This window comes from Hyperolius riggenbachi, chromosome 11 (assembly GCF_040937935.1).
Source record: "Hyperolius riggenbachi isolate aHypRig1 chromosome 11, aHypRig1.pri, whole genome shotgun sequence".
NCBI lineage: Eukaryota > Metazoa > Chordata > Amphibia > Anura > Hyperoliidae > Hyperolius > Hyperolius riggenbachi.
In genome coordinates this window covers 137,905,593-137,923,643 of record NC_090656.1, presented here as the reverse complement: position 1 = coordinate 137,923,643, position 18,051 = coordinate 137,905,593, and the positions used below count along the sequence as shown (strand labels likewise).

The following is an 18,051-nucleotide window of genomic DNA, read 5'->3' as shown; positions in this document are numbered from 1 at the left end:
ATCTATGGAACCATCTATCTGCTGAAAAAACGTATGGTATGTACCTAGCATTAGACGAACATTCAGAATGCATGCAGTTAATCCAAAATATTGGTATGAATTACCCTATAAGCTTGAGTGAACTCTCTAAACAGGATAATGCTCGTTAATAACATGATATATATGGACACCAGAATACATCTTTATCGTAAAAGTTAGTACAGGAATATACACCTGAAGAAGTGAACTTTACTATGTTCTTTTTGTTCACGAAACGGGTCAACAATTGTGACTACTTTGGCTGAACTGAATTTGTGTAATGTATAAGTAGGTTTACGGGCACTAAACTTCGATGTAAACTTATCCTACATCTCTCCAGATATAGATTGTTCTCACAGGATAGGATAACTATCCTGTTGCTATATCCTTAATATATAGAAGTGACAAGTTTTGATTATATATGTCAAGAAATGTTATTCCACTACCTCTATTTGTGATAGCTGTACATGCTGTTGTTTCACTTTTGTACATACAACCTAAGTATTTCTGTATTGTTTAACTGAAATCAATTTTAATGTAAATTAGATGACCTGACTTACATATTATTAATTCTTTCTATACAAGTTGATTATATTACCTCCCCGTCTAATAATCCCAATTAGAGCCTGCACAAGATTAGCATCTTCTGTGGGATGTAGGGATACATACTGATTAAATACTACGAATAATACAGGCCCTTTGATGGTTCTATTCTTTGAATGGGCTTTGTGATTCAAATCAGTGTTTATTTTTTGCATGTGTGTTCAGACACAAATAATATATGCGCGGAGTCTATTGCTTGAGAACTGCCCATGGTCTATGATAGTTTATATATGACAGTAAAGGGACTGTTCATTTTCTACATTGTTTGAGTAATGCTAAGTGCTGTTACAGTTTTGATCGGTTATCCTTTAGCATAGTTTCCAGTACAGAGCCACTACTGTATACTCTGCGGCCAGTTGTTTAGCAGTTGAGCATTTCCCTAGGACCTATTATGTCCAAACCTGCACCTCTACAATTCGGAGTGCCACAAGGATCAATCCTATCCCCTCTGCTGTTTGCAATCTACATGTTGCCACTCGGTACACTTATCCAACGACATGGCCTGACATACCACTGCTACGCCGATGACACACAGCTATACCTGTCCTTCAAACCTGGTGGAACAGACCCTACTCCAAAAATAAACTCTTGCTTAGCTGAGCTACAGGCATGGATGAATGATAACTGGTTGAAACTGAATGCTGACAAAACTGAGGTCCTCTTTGTCCAAAGCCAGTGCTCGCCATCAAAACAGCTCTATTCTAAAGCAACACCAATCAGGATTGGGAATTCAGACATAAACAGCTCCAACCTCGTGCGCAGCCTTAGCGTACTTATCGATGGGGATTTGAGTTTCAGAAACCAAATTTCATCTGTAGTTAAATCTTCCTACTTTCATCTGAAGAACATTGCAAAGATTAAACATCTGATTCCCCCAGAGGATGTTCCAACCCTAGTTCATGCCTTCATCACATCACGGCTGGACTACTGCAATGCCCTTTATGCTGGCCTTCCCAAAAAGGACCTGCGTCGCCTGCAATTAGTGCAGAATGCTGCTGCCAGATTGCTAACAAACCAGCCTCGCCACTGTCACATTACACCGATCCTTCGCTCACTGCACTGGCTACCAGTAGAATGGAGAATACTCTTCAAGATTGGACTGCTGACATTCAAATCCCTGCACAATCTGGGCCCTGGATACACGAAGGACTTGCTGAAGCTGCACCACACCTCTCACAACCTCAGATCAGCAAGTTCTATAAACTTGGTCACTCCCAGAGTGCACCTCAAAAAATCTGGAGATAGAGCCTTCTGTCATGCTGCCCCTACTCTTTGGAACCCCCTGCCACACCCAGTAAAGACAGCACCATCCCTTGAGCTATTCAAATCTAGACTGAAAAGCCACCTGTTTAGCCTGGCATTTCCGGACTTATAAAATTCTTCCTCTGTACCACGATGGTCTGAGCCATGCTTATGCGCTTTGAGTCCTATGAGAGAAAAGTGCTCTACAAATGTTATTTGTTGTTGTTGTTGTTGTCTTCACATACAACACATAGATTACACTGGCTTTATATTTATAATTTTATTAGTGCCCTTCGTATACAGTGAATTCATTGGTTATGCTATCAACATCCCCGCTTGTTTTTTATGCTATCCCAGCTTGTTTGTGTGGGTTTGTTTACAAATGGCTTCAAGAGCTGCACATGTAAATTATGTCTGAATAAACTGTACCACTCCAAAATTGATACCGCCTTTCCCCAAAAATAAGACAGGGCATTCTATTAATTTTTGCTCCAGAAGATGCATGACTGATTCTTTTCAGGGGACGTCTTATTTTTCCATAAACAACAATCTACATTTATTCTTGAAAAAAAAAATATTTATTCAAATATATTAATTCACATTCTGGGACATCATCATAACTCTCCAATTTGAATTTCATCATGAATTTCTCATAATTGACTCTTTTTTTCTTTTCTATAAACTGTAACTAGGGATTATTTTTGGAGTGGGGCTGGTATTTTCAGCATTTTTTAAAATCCTGAAAAATTATGCTAGGGATTATTTTTGGAGTACATATTATTTTCAGGGAAACTGACAGCATCCTGTTGCTGCTTGTGTCAAAATAGCTGCAGATTTTGCCAGTATAAGCCACTTCAGAGTGGCTTAAAGGGGACCCAAGATGAGAGGTATATGGAGGCTGACATATTTATTTCCTTGTAAACAATGCCAGTTGCCTGGCAGTCCTGCTGGTCTTCTGGCATAAGTAGTGCCTGAGTCAAAACATTGTAACAAGCATATGGCTAGCTCAGTAAAACCAGTCAGCTGAGTCAGAGTACCTGATCTGCTGCATGCTTGTTCAGGGTCTATGTCTAAAAGTATTATAGGCAAAGGATCAGGAGGGCTGCCAGGCAACTGGCATTGTTTGAAAGAAAATAAATATGGCAGCCTCCATCTCCCTCTTACCTTGGGTTCCCTTTAAAAGGACTAGTAAACATCGACTACCAGCCAGTTTTAATGACGTGTTTACACACGTGCATAATAAGTTCAAGAGTTAAAATACAGTCAACAGGATTGTGTGTTTGTGGAAATGAGCATTTTCCTACACATAGATGGCTTCCTTCCTAGGAATCTAGATGAAGGGTCCTTCAGGATGCCTCTGGAAAGTCACCTTTAGCCTAAACCAGCTAAGACACAGAATAATCATATTACCAGATATCTGAAGTTTGCATACTTTTGATTATCTTTCCATATATAATTGTCAGATAAAGTAGCAGTTATTTTTTGTACAGATGTAGTTTCTCTTACGGGTTTATTAAGGCAGCAGAGAGTGTGGTGAATTAACCATGAAGCTGTTAAATTGCCAACTTGGACGGTTTACAGTCTTTATACCATTGATGTGCAAATTAGATAAGAATTGTTGCAATTATGATTTCCTTTGCTTGTGTTAAGGGTTTTAGCACTGAAGGGAGCTGTTGTTTGTGTCTCCTGCTTTGGTATTCAGTCGTCTTGTACTCTTGTTATGTGCGGATCATGTAAGCCGTGGCTAAACTTAACGTTAGATTGCAGAAAGGATGTAAAAATAGCGTAGCGACAGAAATTTAAAACTAAAATACCACTGAATTATTGCAATTGAGGATTGTGAATAAATGAACAAGTGATAATTTATTAACACGCTGTTATAACTTATTCAGGAGCATTGAGTATAGTAAGTTCTTGACGTATACACGTTATACATTTAAAATACATTAAATAAACATACCTCTCGTCTTGCAGGCTTCATCTTCAGCAGCCAAGAGAGTGCTCTAATTCACAGTAGAATGCACATTTGCCTCTCTTTCTTCGTTTTTTGATGCTCACAGAGAATTCTGTCTGTTCTTTGGAGCTACCACTATGTCCTTCCCCAGGCAATAGCTCAAACTAAAAACATAAAATAGAAACAAGCCATAAAAGTCTTGTTATGTCAGGAATGCATCGTTGTTTTTTATACCATTCAATTTGATCCGTTTGGTTTTACTAGAATTTCATGTCAATGGATGGCAGGCTTATGGCTGACCATACAGGAAACCCCATACATTACAAATAATTTAGACAAAGACTTGTGATAAAATCTTCATGTATGGAGTGTGCTGATCAGATGCCCAGTGAATGGAAAAGAAGTAGAATTGTGTGCTGTGGCAATAGTTGTGTTTTACGTAGAACTTCTATGGCTTCGTATGTCCTCCCATGGGATTGTCATGGATTCTCAAAGTGTCTGCTATCCTAGAATTGCCTCTCCTTCTAACAAGAAAGGAGACCAATGTTACATAGGCTTTACCAATTTCTATAGAAAATTCAGAAAATGTTTTCCACGATATGTATCACTGACAAAATAAGCAAAATGTGCCTTTCATGTAATTCAAACACGCTCAGTGTGCATTTGACAAGCCTAATGGTGGCCATACATGGTACAATTTTTCATCCAATCTTACCATTTTTATGTAATATAAGGGAACTGCCTAAATTATCCTTTCAGTATATTCACTTAATTTACCCTTATACTACATAGAAATGGTAAGATTGGATGAAAAAATTGTACCATGTATGGCCACCATAAGGCTTTGTCTATGCCTGCAACCATCCATAATAAGCATCATTTTTGGTCTTCAGTCTTTGTCATGGAGGTTGATGTTTCTGGATATACTCTGTAGGCCATTTTGTGTCTCAGCAGTCTTGTCCTCAATCCTTTTTGAATCCAGTATCTTTTTTTCACAAGATGAATTCCTCAGAAGCTATGGCATCAGTGATTGTAAACTGCTGAATATTAAATCTGTCCTTGGAGAGTGGCATTATCTTCCTGCACGAGACACACATTCTATACTCATCTACTTGAAGCTTCAGATATTCTAGTATCTAGGCCTGTCTGACTGAGAATAAAGCCTGGTACAAACATCCAGTTTTGATTGGCCAAAAATTGCCCAATTTTACCACCTCCATGTAGTATGGGAGCTTACCTTCACAATCTGTTCAAAGTATTTAAAATATCTTTGCCATCATGCTACATGGGGGTGGTAAAATTAGCCAGTCATTGGCCAATCACAATTGTATGTGTTACCAGGCTTATGATCTCAAGATTAATAAAGCAGATGCTCTCTCAAGGATGTTCCCAGATGGCTCAGGCAATTTTTCAGGACTTGACACTTTTTTAACAGCAAATAACATCTTACGGATGCAACCTAATTTACTCTCTTAAGTTATGGCAGAATGCAATAATATGCTTTTATCTGCAGAACTATGAAAATGGTATCTATAATGCACTAAAATATTAGAACTCTATCATGATCATCCAGTGGACTTCATTGCAAAGGTGGCAACATCCTGTAATGCTCACTCCATCTTAGCAATTGCTAACAACTTCCATCAAAATGGTCCATTTTGTCCCTATGAGTGGAAATCCCTCTGCTAGCAACATAGCTTAAGTTTTTTTATTGGAGAAGTTGTGAGTGTAGATGGACTGCCTGATGACACCATCTCTAATAGAGGGGTCCAGTTTAATAAATTGCAGGCGGATGCAGTGCAGTTACCCAGCAGCAAGACATTTCATCATGTCTCGCCTGAGTGCTGTCTCAATCAGATGTGACTCTATGTGATTCCATGCAAAGGACACCTCTCCACTCGAGCACTAGCCAGCATCCAGCCAGTGCATGGAAGGTAGTGAATGCACCACCTTTAGCAACAGTTATGCAGGTTTTTGAACTCTGTTGGCTGCATGCTTGTTCCAAGTGGTGTGGGACTTAAGGTTGCCACTAACGATCCAACTTTTCCATTCAATCTTACCATTTCTTTGTAATATAAGGTAACTGTCTAAATTATCCATTCAATATATTTACTCAGTTTACCCTTATACTACCTAGATTTGGTAAAATTGGATGAAAAAGATTGTATTGTTAGTGGCCACCTTTAATCTAATGAAGCCAAGGGAATAGCATTACAGAAAAGCAACTGGCAATTTTTAAAATCAAATTGGTATTCTAGTCTTGTTTCCTTTAAAATACTTCACTTAGAGTGAGGTTTACTAACACTCCTTTTTACTGAGCAAAAACCAGCCCTTCACATGCATTTATCATATGTGGAGACTGGAGATGTATTTCAATTATATTTCCCTGACATATGGATGGAGCAGTAGGAACACTTAGCAGCAAATTCAAATTAATATGAATTTTTCCATGTAAAGCCTTTTCCATTATCTCTAGATTAATCTCATTATAGTTGTTGTATTACAACATTCATCATTGAACAAAAATACTAATGAAAGCATCCTTTTGCAGACAGAGTGGTCTTGGTTTGGGCAGCACCATGGCACGTCTGGGTGGCATTGTAGCTCCTCTTGTGAAGATGCTGGGTGATGTCTATCCATCTTTACCACTGGTTATATATGGAGGAGTTCCCATTTTATCTGGACTACTTGTATATTTCTTGCCTGAGACAGTCAACAAACCACTCCCAGACACTATTGAAGAGGTTGAAACAGGGTAAGTACAAAGTATAGGCTGTTATCTTGTATATACACCTGATAAGGCTGCAGGCACTCTCTTCTTAACATGTTTTTGTTTTGCAAAGCTATAAATGGAAAGGACATATAATATGATAGAGAAGAGGGTAGAGACTTTCTAGGGAATAAAAGAGACAAAGAAATGTTGATTCCTCCAAGTCTGGAGAACATGGGTCAACAGTGGAGAACTTTAGTGATTCTGCAAACCTGGCCTGGATTTTTTCGTAAAATGATCTATTAATAGTGGGCAAGAATTTGAAACCCTCACATGTCATAACAAAGTTCTGTGGAGTAATGCCAGAGTTGTCTATTACCCTGGTTATGTGCTCTGGCTGGCTGGCAGTGGTGTAGCTACAGAGCCATAGGTCCCAGTGAAAATTATATACTGTCTCCACCACCCCTTTTCAGCACTGTATGTAATTACATAATACAGACCACCGCTAGAGGTGTTTGCAGAGAAAAAGGAATGGTTTAAACTTTATTAAGGATTAGCACTATTCACAGAGAGGATATTATAACCGCTACAGCACTATTAACCCTCCTGGCGGTTTAAAAAAATCCGCCAGGGGGCAGCAAAGTAGTGTTTTTTAAATTTTATTTTTTTCTTCATGTAGCGAGACAAAGACTCGCTACATGATAGCCGCTGCTCAGCGGCATCCCTCCAGCCCCAAAGAACGGGATCTCCTGGAGGGCTTCCCCCGTCGCCATGGCGACGGGCGGGATGGGGACTCCCATCCACCCCACAGCGCTGCCTGGCACTGGGGGGAGGGCGGCCGCGGCACGACGAATAGCGGCGGATCGGCGGGTAGCGGCAGCGATCGGATGCTACACGCAGCTAGCAAAGTGCTAGCTGCGTGTAGCAAAAACAAAATTATGCAAATCGGCCCAGCGGGGCCTGAGCGGTGCCTCCCGGCGGCATAGCCCGTGCTCAGCACGGGCTTACCGCCAGGGATTAAAGAGTTACTGCAGCGACTAGAAGAGGGCCTCATGTGGGCCCCTCAAGCCCAAGGGACCTGGTGTTATAACAACTTCTGTCTCACTTATTGCTATGCCACTGTGGCAGAGCAACCCTGGCACAGATATGATAGGATACACTCTACTAGTCATGCACAGTGTCTCTTGGTATGTTGTTCTCCTTGCTCTCCTCCTCTCACACTGATTCCTTCTTTTCATCTCTTTTATTCAGTTGAATCGTTTGTATCTAATTTTTTATTATTATTATTTATTTTTTATAGTTAAGCTTTTTTCCTTACCTTTTTATTGTTTTCAACAGTTTTATCATATTCAAGGCACCTCCTCCCTATGCAGTCTCTTAAATTCACTTCCTTCTTATTGATGCACAGGTTCTTTGGCTGCTTTGAGTTTAATGTATTTGCTTTTTACATTGCGAAAACTAAACATTTGTGCAATATTTTAATTCCAACAGTCAAATACTCTGCTGCTGTGTACCCAATGCTAGTGTAGACAGTTTTTTTTTTTCTCTCCTACACAGTTGGACTTGATAGACGGATGTTTTTATCCACAAAAATGACTCTGTAAAAGTGTGAAAATATGGTGGGAGGGGCAAACAGTGATACCTGTCAAAGCCATGCAAATCTAGTGAGCTAGTGAATGATAGTCAGAATCAGAATCAATTTATTTTGCCAAGTAAGTTTGCACTTACAAGGAATTTGTCTTGGCAGTTGCTTAACAAACGCAAACTAAAAAAAAAAAAATACAAAGACAGTATGTATATTACAGGTCAAGGAAAGTATGCGAGTATAGGGGCAATAAGCAAGGTGAGAATTGTTCCTTTTCAGTTCTGTGCTGATTACTTTCAAGTCCTAGCAGCTCTAACGTGGTTCAGCATTAAGTATGGCTACCGCCTGAGGAAAAAAGCTGTTCCTGTGTCTAGAGGTTTTAGTTGCAATTGACCGGAATCTTACTCCTGAAGGCATGAGCTGGAAGATGGAGTGAGCTGGGTGAGAGGGGTCAGAGGCAATTTTGGTTGTCCTCTTTCTGCACTAGAGATGTCGCGAACCTCCGATTTTCAGTTCGCGAACCCGGTTCCCTACATCTCTGCAAACCAGAGTTACAGGGGTGCAAGTAGTAAAATCCCCCATAGGCTTTCATTGGGCCTCCTATTTACCGTTCCAAAATCTCACACCATTTCAAAGGGCAATGGCTCAGCAGTGGCAAAACTCACCAGTCATGATCCCCCTAAGAGTCCCTACAATGCTAGAAAATTTGGTACTGCTGAGCCATTGCCCTTTGAAAAGATTTGAGATTTTGGAAAGTGAAATAGGGAGCCAATGAAAGCCTATGGGGGATTTTACCACTTTTGCACTCCTGTAACTCTGGTTTGCAGAGATGTAGGGAACCCATCTTTGGATTCCAAGTATAACAATATGCCTTCTACTTGCATGAGACATGTCGTGAGATTCAGACATTGCTAACGGCCATGGCTGCGATTTATGTTCGTCAGAATTTCCACCATTGACTTTGCCCAAATAAACAGGTTTTTGTGACCCAAGGCTATGACCTTTGGCCTAGGGGCCCGAAACTCACCAGTCAAGATCCCCCTAAGTGTCCCTACAATGCTAGAAAATTTGGTACTGCTGAGCCATTGCCCTTTGAAAATATTTGAGATTTTGGAAAGTTGAGATTTCGCTCGAGTCTTCTTTTATGCCGCGCATCTGCACTGACTCTAGCCAGCGCGGCCGAAGGAGAGGAGACCAGGAAGAGCCCCAGACACTGCCACTGGAACTGGAGGGAGGTGAGTGGCACCTACACCTAACTACTCTATACCTGGCTAACTTTACTGAAGGCCCCTACACCTAACTACACTATACCTGGCTAAGTATACTGAAGCCACCTACACCTAACTACTCTATACCTGGCTAACTACACTGAAGGCACCCACACCTAACTACACTATACCTGGCTAACTATACTGAAGGCCCCTACACCTAACTACACTATACCTGGCTAACTATACTAAAGCCACCTACACCTAACTACACTATACCTGGCTAACTATACTGAAGGCACCCACACCTAACTACACTATACCTGGCTAACTATACTGAAGGCACCCACACCTAACTACTCTATACCTGGAAAACTATACTGAAGGCACCCACACCTAACTACTCTATACCTGGAAAACTATACTGAAGACACTCACACCTAACTACACTATACCTGGCTAACTATACTGAAGGCTCCTACACCTAACTACACTATACCTGGCTACCTATACTGAAGGCCCCTATACCTATCTACCTATACTGAAGGCACGTATACCTAGCTACCTAAATGTTGGTAGATCTCCTGGGCTTGGCAAATTTTAAAGTAGCTCACGAGCCGAAAAAGTGTGAGTACCCCTGCCCTAGGCTATGACCTCTTTGGCCTAGGGGCCCGAAACTCACCAGTCATGATCCCCCTAAGAGTCCCTACAATGCTAGAAAATTTGCCACTGCTGAGCCATCACCCTTTGAAAAGATTTGAGATTTTTAAAAGTGAAATAGGGAGCCTAATGGAAGCCTATGGCAGAATTCAGCTCTTTTGCACCTCTATAATTCTGGTTGGTTATCATCATCACCCGCCGACTTCAGCAGTTAATAGCAAAGGCCCCTTACATCCTAGCAACACCAAATTTGCAGGATATGTTAAAAAGATAGCGGGAAACAATATTTAATGGGCTTCCTAGGCCACAAATGTGAAAAAAGTGAAATACCTTTTCATAATCCAGATCCATGGAGGACACCATCCGCGCCCTCCCGTTCATTCCCCCATGGCTCCCGCAGTAATACCGGCCCCGGTCGGGCCCCAACCCCTCCAAACGGGTCAGGTTCTCATTCCCCCCTCAATATGCAGATTGCCGCTGCTGTGCAGTCTGCATAGGCGCGATTGCGGCTGCTCAGCTCTAGGCCCTCCTCCCGCCACGTCATCCATATGCGTGCATACATCGGATGCATCGGGAGGAGGTCCTAGAGCTGCGCAGCCGCAATCGCGTCTATGCGGACTGCGCAGCCACGGCAATCTGTGGCGGCCATATTGAGGGGGGAATGAGCTGAGAACCCGACCTGTTCAGAGGGGTCGGGACTCGACCGGGGCCGTTATTAGTGCGGGAGCCATGGGGGAATGAACGGGAGGGTGCGGATGGCGTCCTCAATGGATCTGGATTATGAAAAGGTATTTAACTTTTTTTCACATTTGTGGCCTCGGAAGTCCATTAAATATTGTTTCCCGCTATCTTTTTAACATATCCTGCAAATTTGGTCCTTTAAAAAATGTTTTTATTTTTTTAAATTATTTTTATGTGCTGTGTGTGGGAAATCTGAAAAAAAAAATGGCGTGGGGTCCCCCCTCCCGAGCCTCTGTAACCCCTTGTCCCCCATGCAGGCTGGGATAGCCAGAATGCGGAGCCCCGGCCGACTGGGGCTTCGCACCCTGAGCTATACCAGCCCGCATGGTCCATGGTATGGGGGGGCTCTGGGGGGGAGGGGCTCTGGGGGGGGAGGGGCGGCCAAGCCTTCCCCTCTTCCACCCCGGAGCCCTTGTCCAATCCATGGACAAGGGGCTCTTCCCCACCTCCGGTGCCCCAGGAGGAGGTGGGGGGGCGACGACTCCCTTGGGGGGGGGGTTCATGGTGGCATCTGGGAGTCCCCTTAAAGAAGGGGACCCCAGATGCCCACCCCCCTCCCAGGAGAAATGAGTATAGGGGTACAAAGTACCCCTTACCCATTTCCACAAAGGGTTAAATGAAATAAAAACACAGCCACGAGAAAAGTATTTTATTATTCTAAATTAACCATAAATACTTACCTGTACCTTTAAAAAAGTTTTCCCACACCAATATCCACGGTAAACGATCCAACGAACTGTATCCTCTTATGTTGCGATCTTCAATTAAGTTGATTGAAGATCTCCGATGCCTCCCACATAGCAGAGAATGCGTCCCTTCGGCCTGCCGGCTCCTGCTGTCTCTCCCCACCTCCTCACCTGTCACTCTCACCTAGCCTGGCACCCATGGGTGCACCGGGTGCCAGGCTAGGTGAGGGTAACAGGTGCAAGCAGGTGGGGAGAGACAGCAGCGGAGCCGGCAGCTTCACGTCCTGCTCAGGACGCATTCTCTGCTATACTAAAGGTTCATGAATCATCCGGTTCTTTTTAATGAATCGGTTCTTTTTTTATGAATCGGCTCATTTTACTTTGAAACTTTAAAATTGATTTTCTCAAAAAGTATAAGGTCTTTTTGAAAAAAAAAATTTCTCTTGTTCCCACTATTCCACTTAACATTCCCAACAATTTTGGTGTTTTTACTATGTAAGGGGGCTTTGCTATTAACTGTTAAAGTCGGCATCATTAAAGTCTATGGGCGAAAATAACTTTTTGGAAAAAAAGGTTCCTGGTTCTCTGCAAAAGTGAACCACCTGAAGTTCGCCTGGAACCGTTCGCCGGCGAACCGTTCGCTACATCTCTATTCTGCACCTGCTAGTGTAAAGATCCTGCAGGGAAGGTAAGCTACAGCCAATTATCCTTTCTGCTGTATGGAAGATGCGCTGCAGCCTCCCCTTTTCTAATGCTGAGCAGGAGCCGAACCATACAGTCATAGATGATGTTATGGTGGATTCAATGATTGCAGTGTAGAACTGCACCATTAGATTTTTAGGTAGGCCAAACTTTCTCAGCCGTAGATGGTACATCCTCTGTTGCGCTTTCTTGCCTATAGTGGCCGTATTGTTATCCCATTTTAAGTTGTTTGAGATTGTGGACCCAAGAAACTTGAATGACTCTACTTGGGTTATTGTGGATCTATTTATGGTTAAGGGGAGGTGCTGGGGGGAAGATCTCCTAAAGTCTATTATCATCTCCATGGTTTTGAGAGCATTTAGTTCCAAGTTGTTGCTGCTTGGAACGAAATGCTCTCAAAACAATAGTCCATAGAGGGTCTACCATTTATTTGGGAGGTGTGGTTTGGGTGGAAAATGCAGTTTCCGTTACCACTCCATAATCTAGTTACTACCCAGGTGAACCAACAAACTTCTGGAATCGGAGGTAGAAGAGGGCAGTATAAAGAAGCAATGGGCTGTGCTGTGAGGGATGCATACAATGCCACCCACCACTGACAACTTGCAGGTGGTATTTTAGATTTTTATACAGCAAAAACAAGCTGAAATGATGTGATATGCAGTTATGATAATTCTGCCTGAACTATGGTTTTAATGCTAGTCACACCATTGCACATTCATACCCATCCAGCAACTGCAATTTACAAACACACATATAGTACAAGCCTACTGCGTAAGAAACATGAGTATTTATTACATTATTAAATGTGTTGCTTATATTGGTTTATTATTTCAATGACAACAGGATTACCTATGCTTGTTTCTAGAAAATAATTGAAAAACAAGTAAATTGTATACTGTATGCTAAATGTGTACCTCATATTAATGATGACTTATTTTAACATTAACACAGAAAGAAGACTCCAGCGAAAGAAGAGAAGAAGGAAGTATTGCCTCTGAAGTCAGTGAAAGCAGATCCCCTGCGTGCGGTGGTGTAACATCACCGGCAGTATTAGAGACTGCACACATATACTTACTCATTTATTTACGAAAGTTTATCCATGACGCTTAGGAGGCTGAAGAGAGATTTCCATCTAGAATGGACACTTGTGATTTGTAGCTTATATTTCTCTAATGTCAATGCCTCTGTATGTACTAGAGGAGGTGATGTCACCTCTGCATCCTACATCCTACTTTACCTAGTTAGCCAAATGAAGCCACTACAAGCCTTTACTCAGAATGCTCTGCCATCACCTGGACAGGCTTGTTAAACTATTGGTCTGATCACAGGCTTGATGCTTATCACAGACAAAGCAGACAAACTGCGCACTGGTGCTCAGCTGTTCATTTGGCCGCCAGTGCGGCGTATCAACTGTGATGGAGTGTTCACTTCTAGCACACTAAGTTTAGCTGAGTACCGTTATAGGTTGAGCATTAAGTTCCAGCGCTCGGCTAAAAGTATAGCCGGGTACCGTTATCAGCTGTGGCCCTGGGCTTTCGGCTACAGTATAGCAGAGCACCGTGGGGGTTTGTTTGAGCATAGCTGAGACTTTGTGTTATTGTTTGCAGTGGACAGTGTTATCCATTGGATGGTAGTTAGGGCTAGGCTCAGTCATAGAAGGGTTAGTCCTAGGGGATAGGGTTACAGATAAAAGTAAGGCATAGTTATAGCAGCGTTAATGTAAGGATAATTAATAACAGCGCTCAGTTTACTCGGTAAAATCTCTTACACAAATGGACTGAAAACTCCACAGTTCATGGGTGGTTCGCTCCACTTTAGATACATGCTATCTCTTGATATGTCAATACAGGATAATAGTGCAAGCGCTCTGTATCAGTCCACAAACTTACAGCTTCAGGCTCAATGGGGTCCCCCCCCCCAATATATAGTGACTCATCAGATGATGCGGCCAAGCCAGGCCCGTCAGCGCCTCTGGCGTATATGGCCACACCACTGCCTTCTCTGGCAACACCAACCATCCTTGTAGCACCCTCTGTAATCATAAAGGAAAGGCCTCCATTGCATAAAAATATCAAAAATGTATTTAAAATTTTGGTTGCATACACCTTTAAAAATTGTCTTCAATAGATTATTGTAACGATCTGTCAAGATCAGTGTCAAACCCAGAGCCTTGATTATTGGTGATCCGCAGAATCACCAATAATACAAGGATTGACCCGATTATATAGCAATCTGCGGAATTGCTAATAATGCGGGCTGATCAAAAAAGGTAGTAGACACACGAACAAATGCAGCAAGATACAATGCAGTATAAATTCACAAGTTTGTGGAAATGTCCACCACACGGTAATTCCTCAGAGGTGTGGTTACCTCTGAATGGGAACCCCGTGTGTGAGATCCTCCAAGGGAAGCAGTGGAGGAGTCTCAGCCTCTGGCAGTAACGGTCTGCTAGGGCGGGCATCTCAGAGAGGCAAGCCTCAGATAGTAACCCTACAGTGGGAGACGTTCCACTGAAGGGAGAAAGGTCAGACAAATAGAGGTTCGGCAACAGATCAGGCGGCACCAGTACAGAAACGTGAGACAAGAGAATAGTCAGAAACCAAGCCAATAGTCGATAACGGTACGGGCTGGCGAAGTACAGTATCAGAAAACAGAAGAATGATCAGCTATACCTGTCCTTCAAACCTGGTGGAACAGACCCTACTCCAAAAATAAACTCTTGCTTAGCTGAGCTACAGGCATGGATTAATGATAACTGGTATAAACTGAATGCTGACAAAACTGAGGTCCTCTTTGTCCAAAGCCAGTGCTCGCCATCAAAACAGCTCTATCCTAAAGAAACATCAATCAGGATTGGGAATTCAGACATAAACAGCTCCAACCTTGTGCGCAGCCTTGGCGTACTAATCGATGGGGATTTGAGTTTCAGAAATTAAATTTCATCTGTAGTTAAATCTTCCTACCTTCATCTGAAGAACATTGCAAAGATTAAACATCTGATTCCCCCAGAGGATCTTCCCACCCTAGTTCACACCTTCATCACATCACGGCTGGACTACTGCAATGCCCTTTATGCTGGCCTCCCCAAAAAGGACCTGCGTCACCTGCAATTAGTGCAGAATGCTGCTGCCAGATTGCTAACAAACCAGCCTCGCCACTGTCACATTACACCGATCCTTTGCTCACTGCACTGGCTACCAGTAGAATGGAGAATACTCTTCAAGATTGGACTGCTGACATTCAAATCCCTGCACAATCTGGGCCCTGGATACATGAAGGACTTGCTGAAGCTGCACCACACCTCTCACAACCTCAGATCAGAAAGTTCTATAAACTTGGTCACTCCCAGAGTGCACCTCAAAAAATCTGGAGATAGAGCCTTCTGTCATGCTGCCCCTACTCTTTGGAACTCCCTGCCACACCCAGTAAAGACAGCACCATCCCTGGAGCTATTCAAATCCAGACTGAAAAGCCACCTGTTTAGCCTGGCATTTCCGGACTTATAAAATTCTTCCTCTGTACCACGATGGTCTGAGCCATGCTTATGCGCTTTGAGTCCTATGGGAGAAAAGCACTCTACAAATGTTATTTGTTGTTGTTGGTCAAGACAGGCACAGAGTCATACACAATAAATCAATACGGTTCAATATGCGTATATACTGACGATAAACCAGTATATGACGCAATATCAAATACAAGACTGGCTAAGTGTGACAAGAGCCGGGGTCCTGCCGGATTATCACACGGGAACTGACTAGGTCTGAGTGCTGACACAGGGTATTGCAAACGCAGACGAAGTGTGACTGAAAAGCACTTCCTTATATACTGCCTGGAAGAGAAGTCTCCACCCCAAGCAGCAACCAATCAGGGCAGGTTAAAAATGTCAGCTGACCTCCAGGTCAGCTGACATGCTTTCTAGAGGTATAAAGGCGTGCCTGGCGCGCGCGCGCACCCCCTAGAGGCAAGATGGCAGAGCGCCGATGAGCAGCATGCCGGTGAATTTGGCGCGATGCGCCTGGAGAATCTTGAGACAAATTTCCGCATTCCGCATTGGAAAGTCCGCCTGCCGGAACGGATGCGACCATATTTCCACAATCCGTCCGGCGTCGTGGAATTTTTGTTACAATTGTACAAACAACCCAATGGGTTACTTTAAAGTGTTTTCAATAGTGTGGCGTTGTTATGTGTGGAAGGTAGTCAGAGGCAATGCGGAAACCGCCGCTCTCCGTTCCGCCTAATCTCCGCCACCACGTTTAAAAGTTCCTGCGTGTAAAGCTAGCTGTGTCCAGCTAGCGCCACGTAATCCAAACGTCACTCCATAGCTCCGCCCTGTGCGTTATGTTGTCTTAACAACTCATCAGGGGCTACGGAGCCTCGGATGCAATGTGTTTTTACTCCTGGTCCGCATGCAAATTAGCCGATACGCATGCTCCATAAGCATAGCATTGCTCCCATTGCGATGTCTTAACAGGAATCACATATTTAAAAGCAATTGTTTAAAAAATCCTCATATTTTTGGGATAATAGTAACAATAATATTGTAAGTTATCAAGCCATGCATACACTACTGAAGATCAGGAGTGTAATTATCAGCGGATTTCCGCTCTATTGCAATACATATCCGTTCATGAAGAATCAATTCATGTAAACATATGCAAGCAATCACCAGGATTATAAACACCAATTGCTCAAGGACATTATTTGAAAATCATAAACATACTCATCCACCATTATACACTGTCAGAACGTATCAGATATTATCATCAGTTAGGTAACATATTTAAAGTGGAAGTGACCTAAATAAATTGGGTATATTGATAAAAATGACAGTAACCGGGGTCCAACCTCCTCCCCCCAACTATATATCACTCTCAGGAATATCATGATACGCTGAAAGGCATATAAATCAAATCGATTCCAATTTACTGAGGTCACCATACACCTCACAATCAATCAGGTTTCAATAATTAAACCATGATTGTGCGAGGTAAAAACCGAGGGACATCTGTAAAGAACCAAACTGGCTCAAGATCGTCCCCCCATGGTCTCCATCACACCCTCATTTTCCAAATAAAACAACCCCCACACCTCCCTTTCCACACATAAAGATATACACCCAATTGGGAAATGAGGGTGTGATGGAGACCGTGGGGCTAACGTTACACGTTGGGACTTTTTAACGTGGTGGTGGGGATTAGGCGGAACTGAGAGTGGCAGTTTCCGCATTGCCTCTGACTACCTCCTATGCATAACAACATCACACTATCGCAAACTTTAAAGTAACCCATCTGGTTGTTTGTACAATCTATTGCAGACAATTTTTAAAGGTGTATGCCACCAAAATTTTAAATTTTTTATATTTTTACACGATGGAGGCCTCTCCTTTATGATTACAGAGGGTGCTATAAGAATGGTTGGTGTTGCCAGAGAAGGCAGTGGGGTGGCCATATACGCCAGAGGCACTGACGGGCCGGGCTTGGCTGCATCCTCTGGTAAGTCACTATATGTGGTGGGGGGGGAGGACCCCATTGAGCATGAAGCTGTGAATTTGTGGACTGATACAGAGCGCTTACACTATTATCCTGTATTAAGGAGATAACATAGGGGGAGGTTAGATTTTATAGGGTTAACTTAATGTTAGGAAGCATTACAGTTGATCGATATCAGCAAACATATTATCAATGCTAAACCATTATTAGAATATCGTTAACATGGGTATTAATGTGAATGTAAGATCCACCAGACCAAGACCACATGGACCTGGATGTGTCATTATTATATTCACTCATTAATTCTAATAGTATACAGTATGTGTCAGTACTACAGTTTTCTCAGGCTAGATGCAGAGAAAGAAAATGCATATGTAACCTGTGTGCAATTTAATCAATATATTGCTCTCAGGAGTATAACTCTATGCGGGGCAGTAAAAAGCAGAGAAATAG

At 42.7% G+C, this 18,051-nt stretch overlaps 1 protein-coding gene and 1 long non-coding RNA gene across 2 annotated transcripts in view; one reads left to right on the top strand and one right to left on the bottom strand.

Moving 5' to 3' along the window:
- Nucleotides 1–3,938, bottom strand: part of LOC137538753 (uncharacterized) — a 29,852-nt gene extending 25,914 nt beyond the window's left edge. Inside the window, exon 1 of the long non-coding RNA XR_011024880.1 lies at nt 3,824–3,938. This is a non-coding gene — a long non-coding RNA (uncharacterized lncRNA). The remainder of the gene's footprint in view (nt 1–3,823) is intronic.
- LOC137538751 (solute carrier family 22 member 6-A-like) overlaps nt 1–13,970 on the top strand; it is a 115,630-nt gene extending 101,660 nt beyond the window's left edge. Inside the window, exons 10-11 of the mRNA XM_068261064.1 lie at nt 6,369–6,572; nt 13,061–13,970. Coding sequence (XP_068117165.1) covers nt 6,369–6,572; nt 13,061–13,145 — 289 coding nt within the window. The 3' untranslated portion in view covers nt 13,146–13,970. The remainder of the gene's footprint in view (nt 1–6,368; nt 6,573–13,060) is intronic.
- The last annotated feature ends 4,081 nt before the right edge of the window (nt 13,971–18,051 follow it).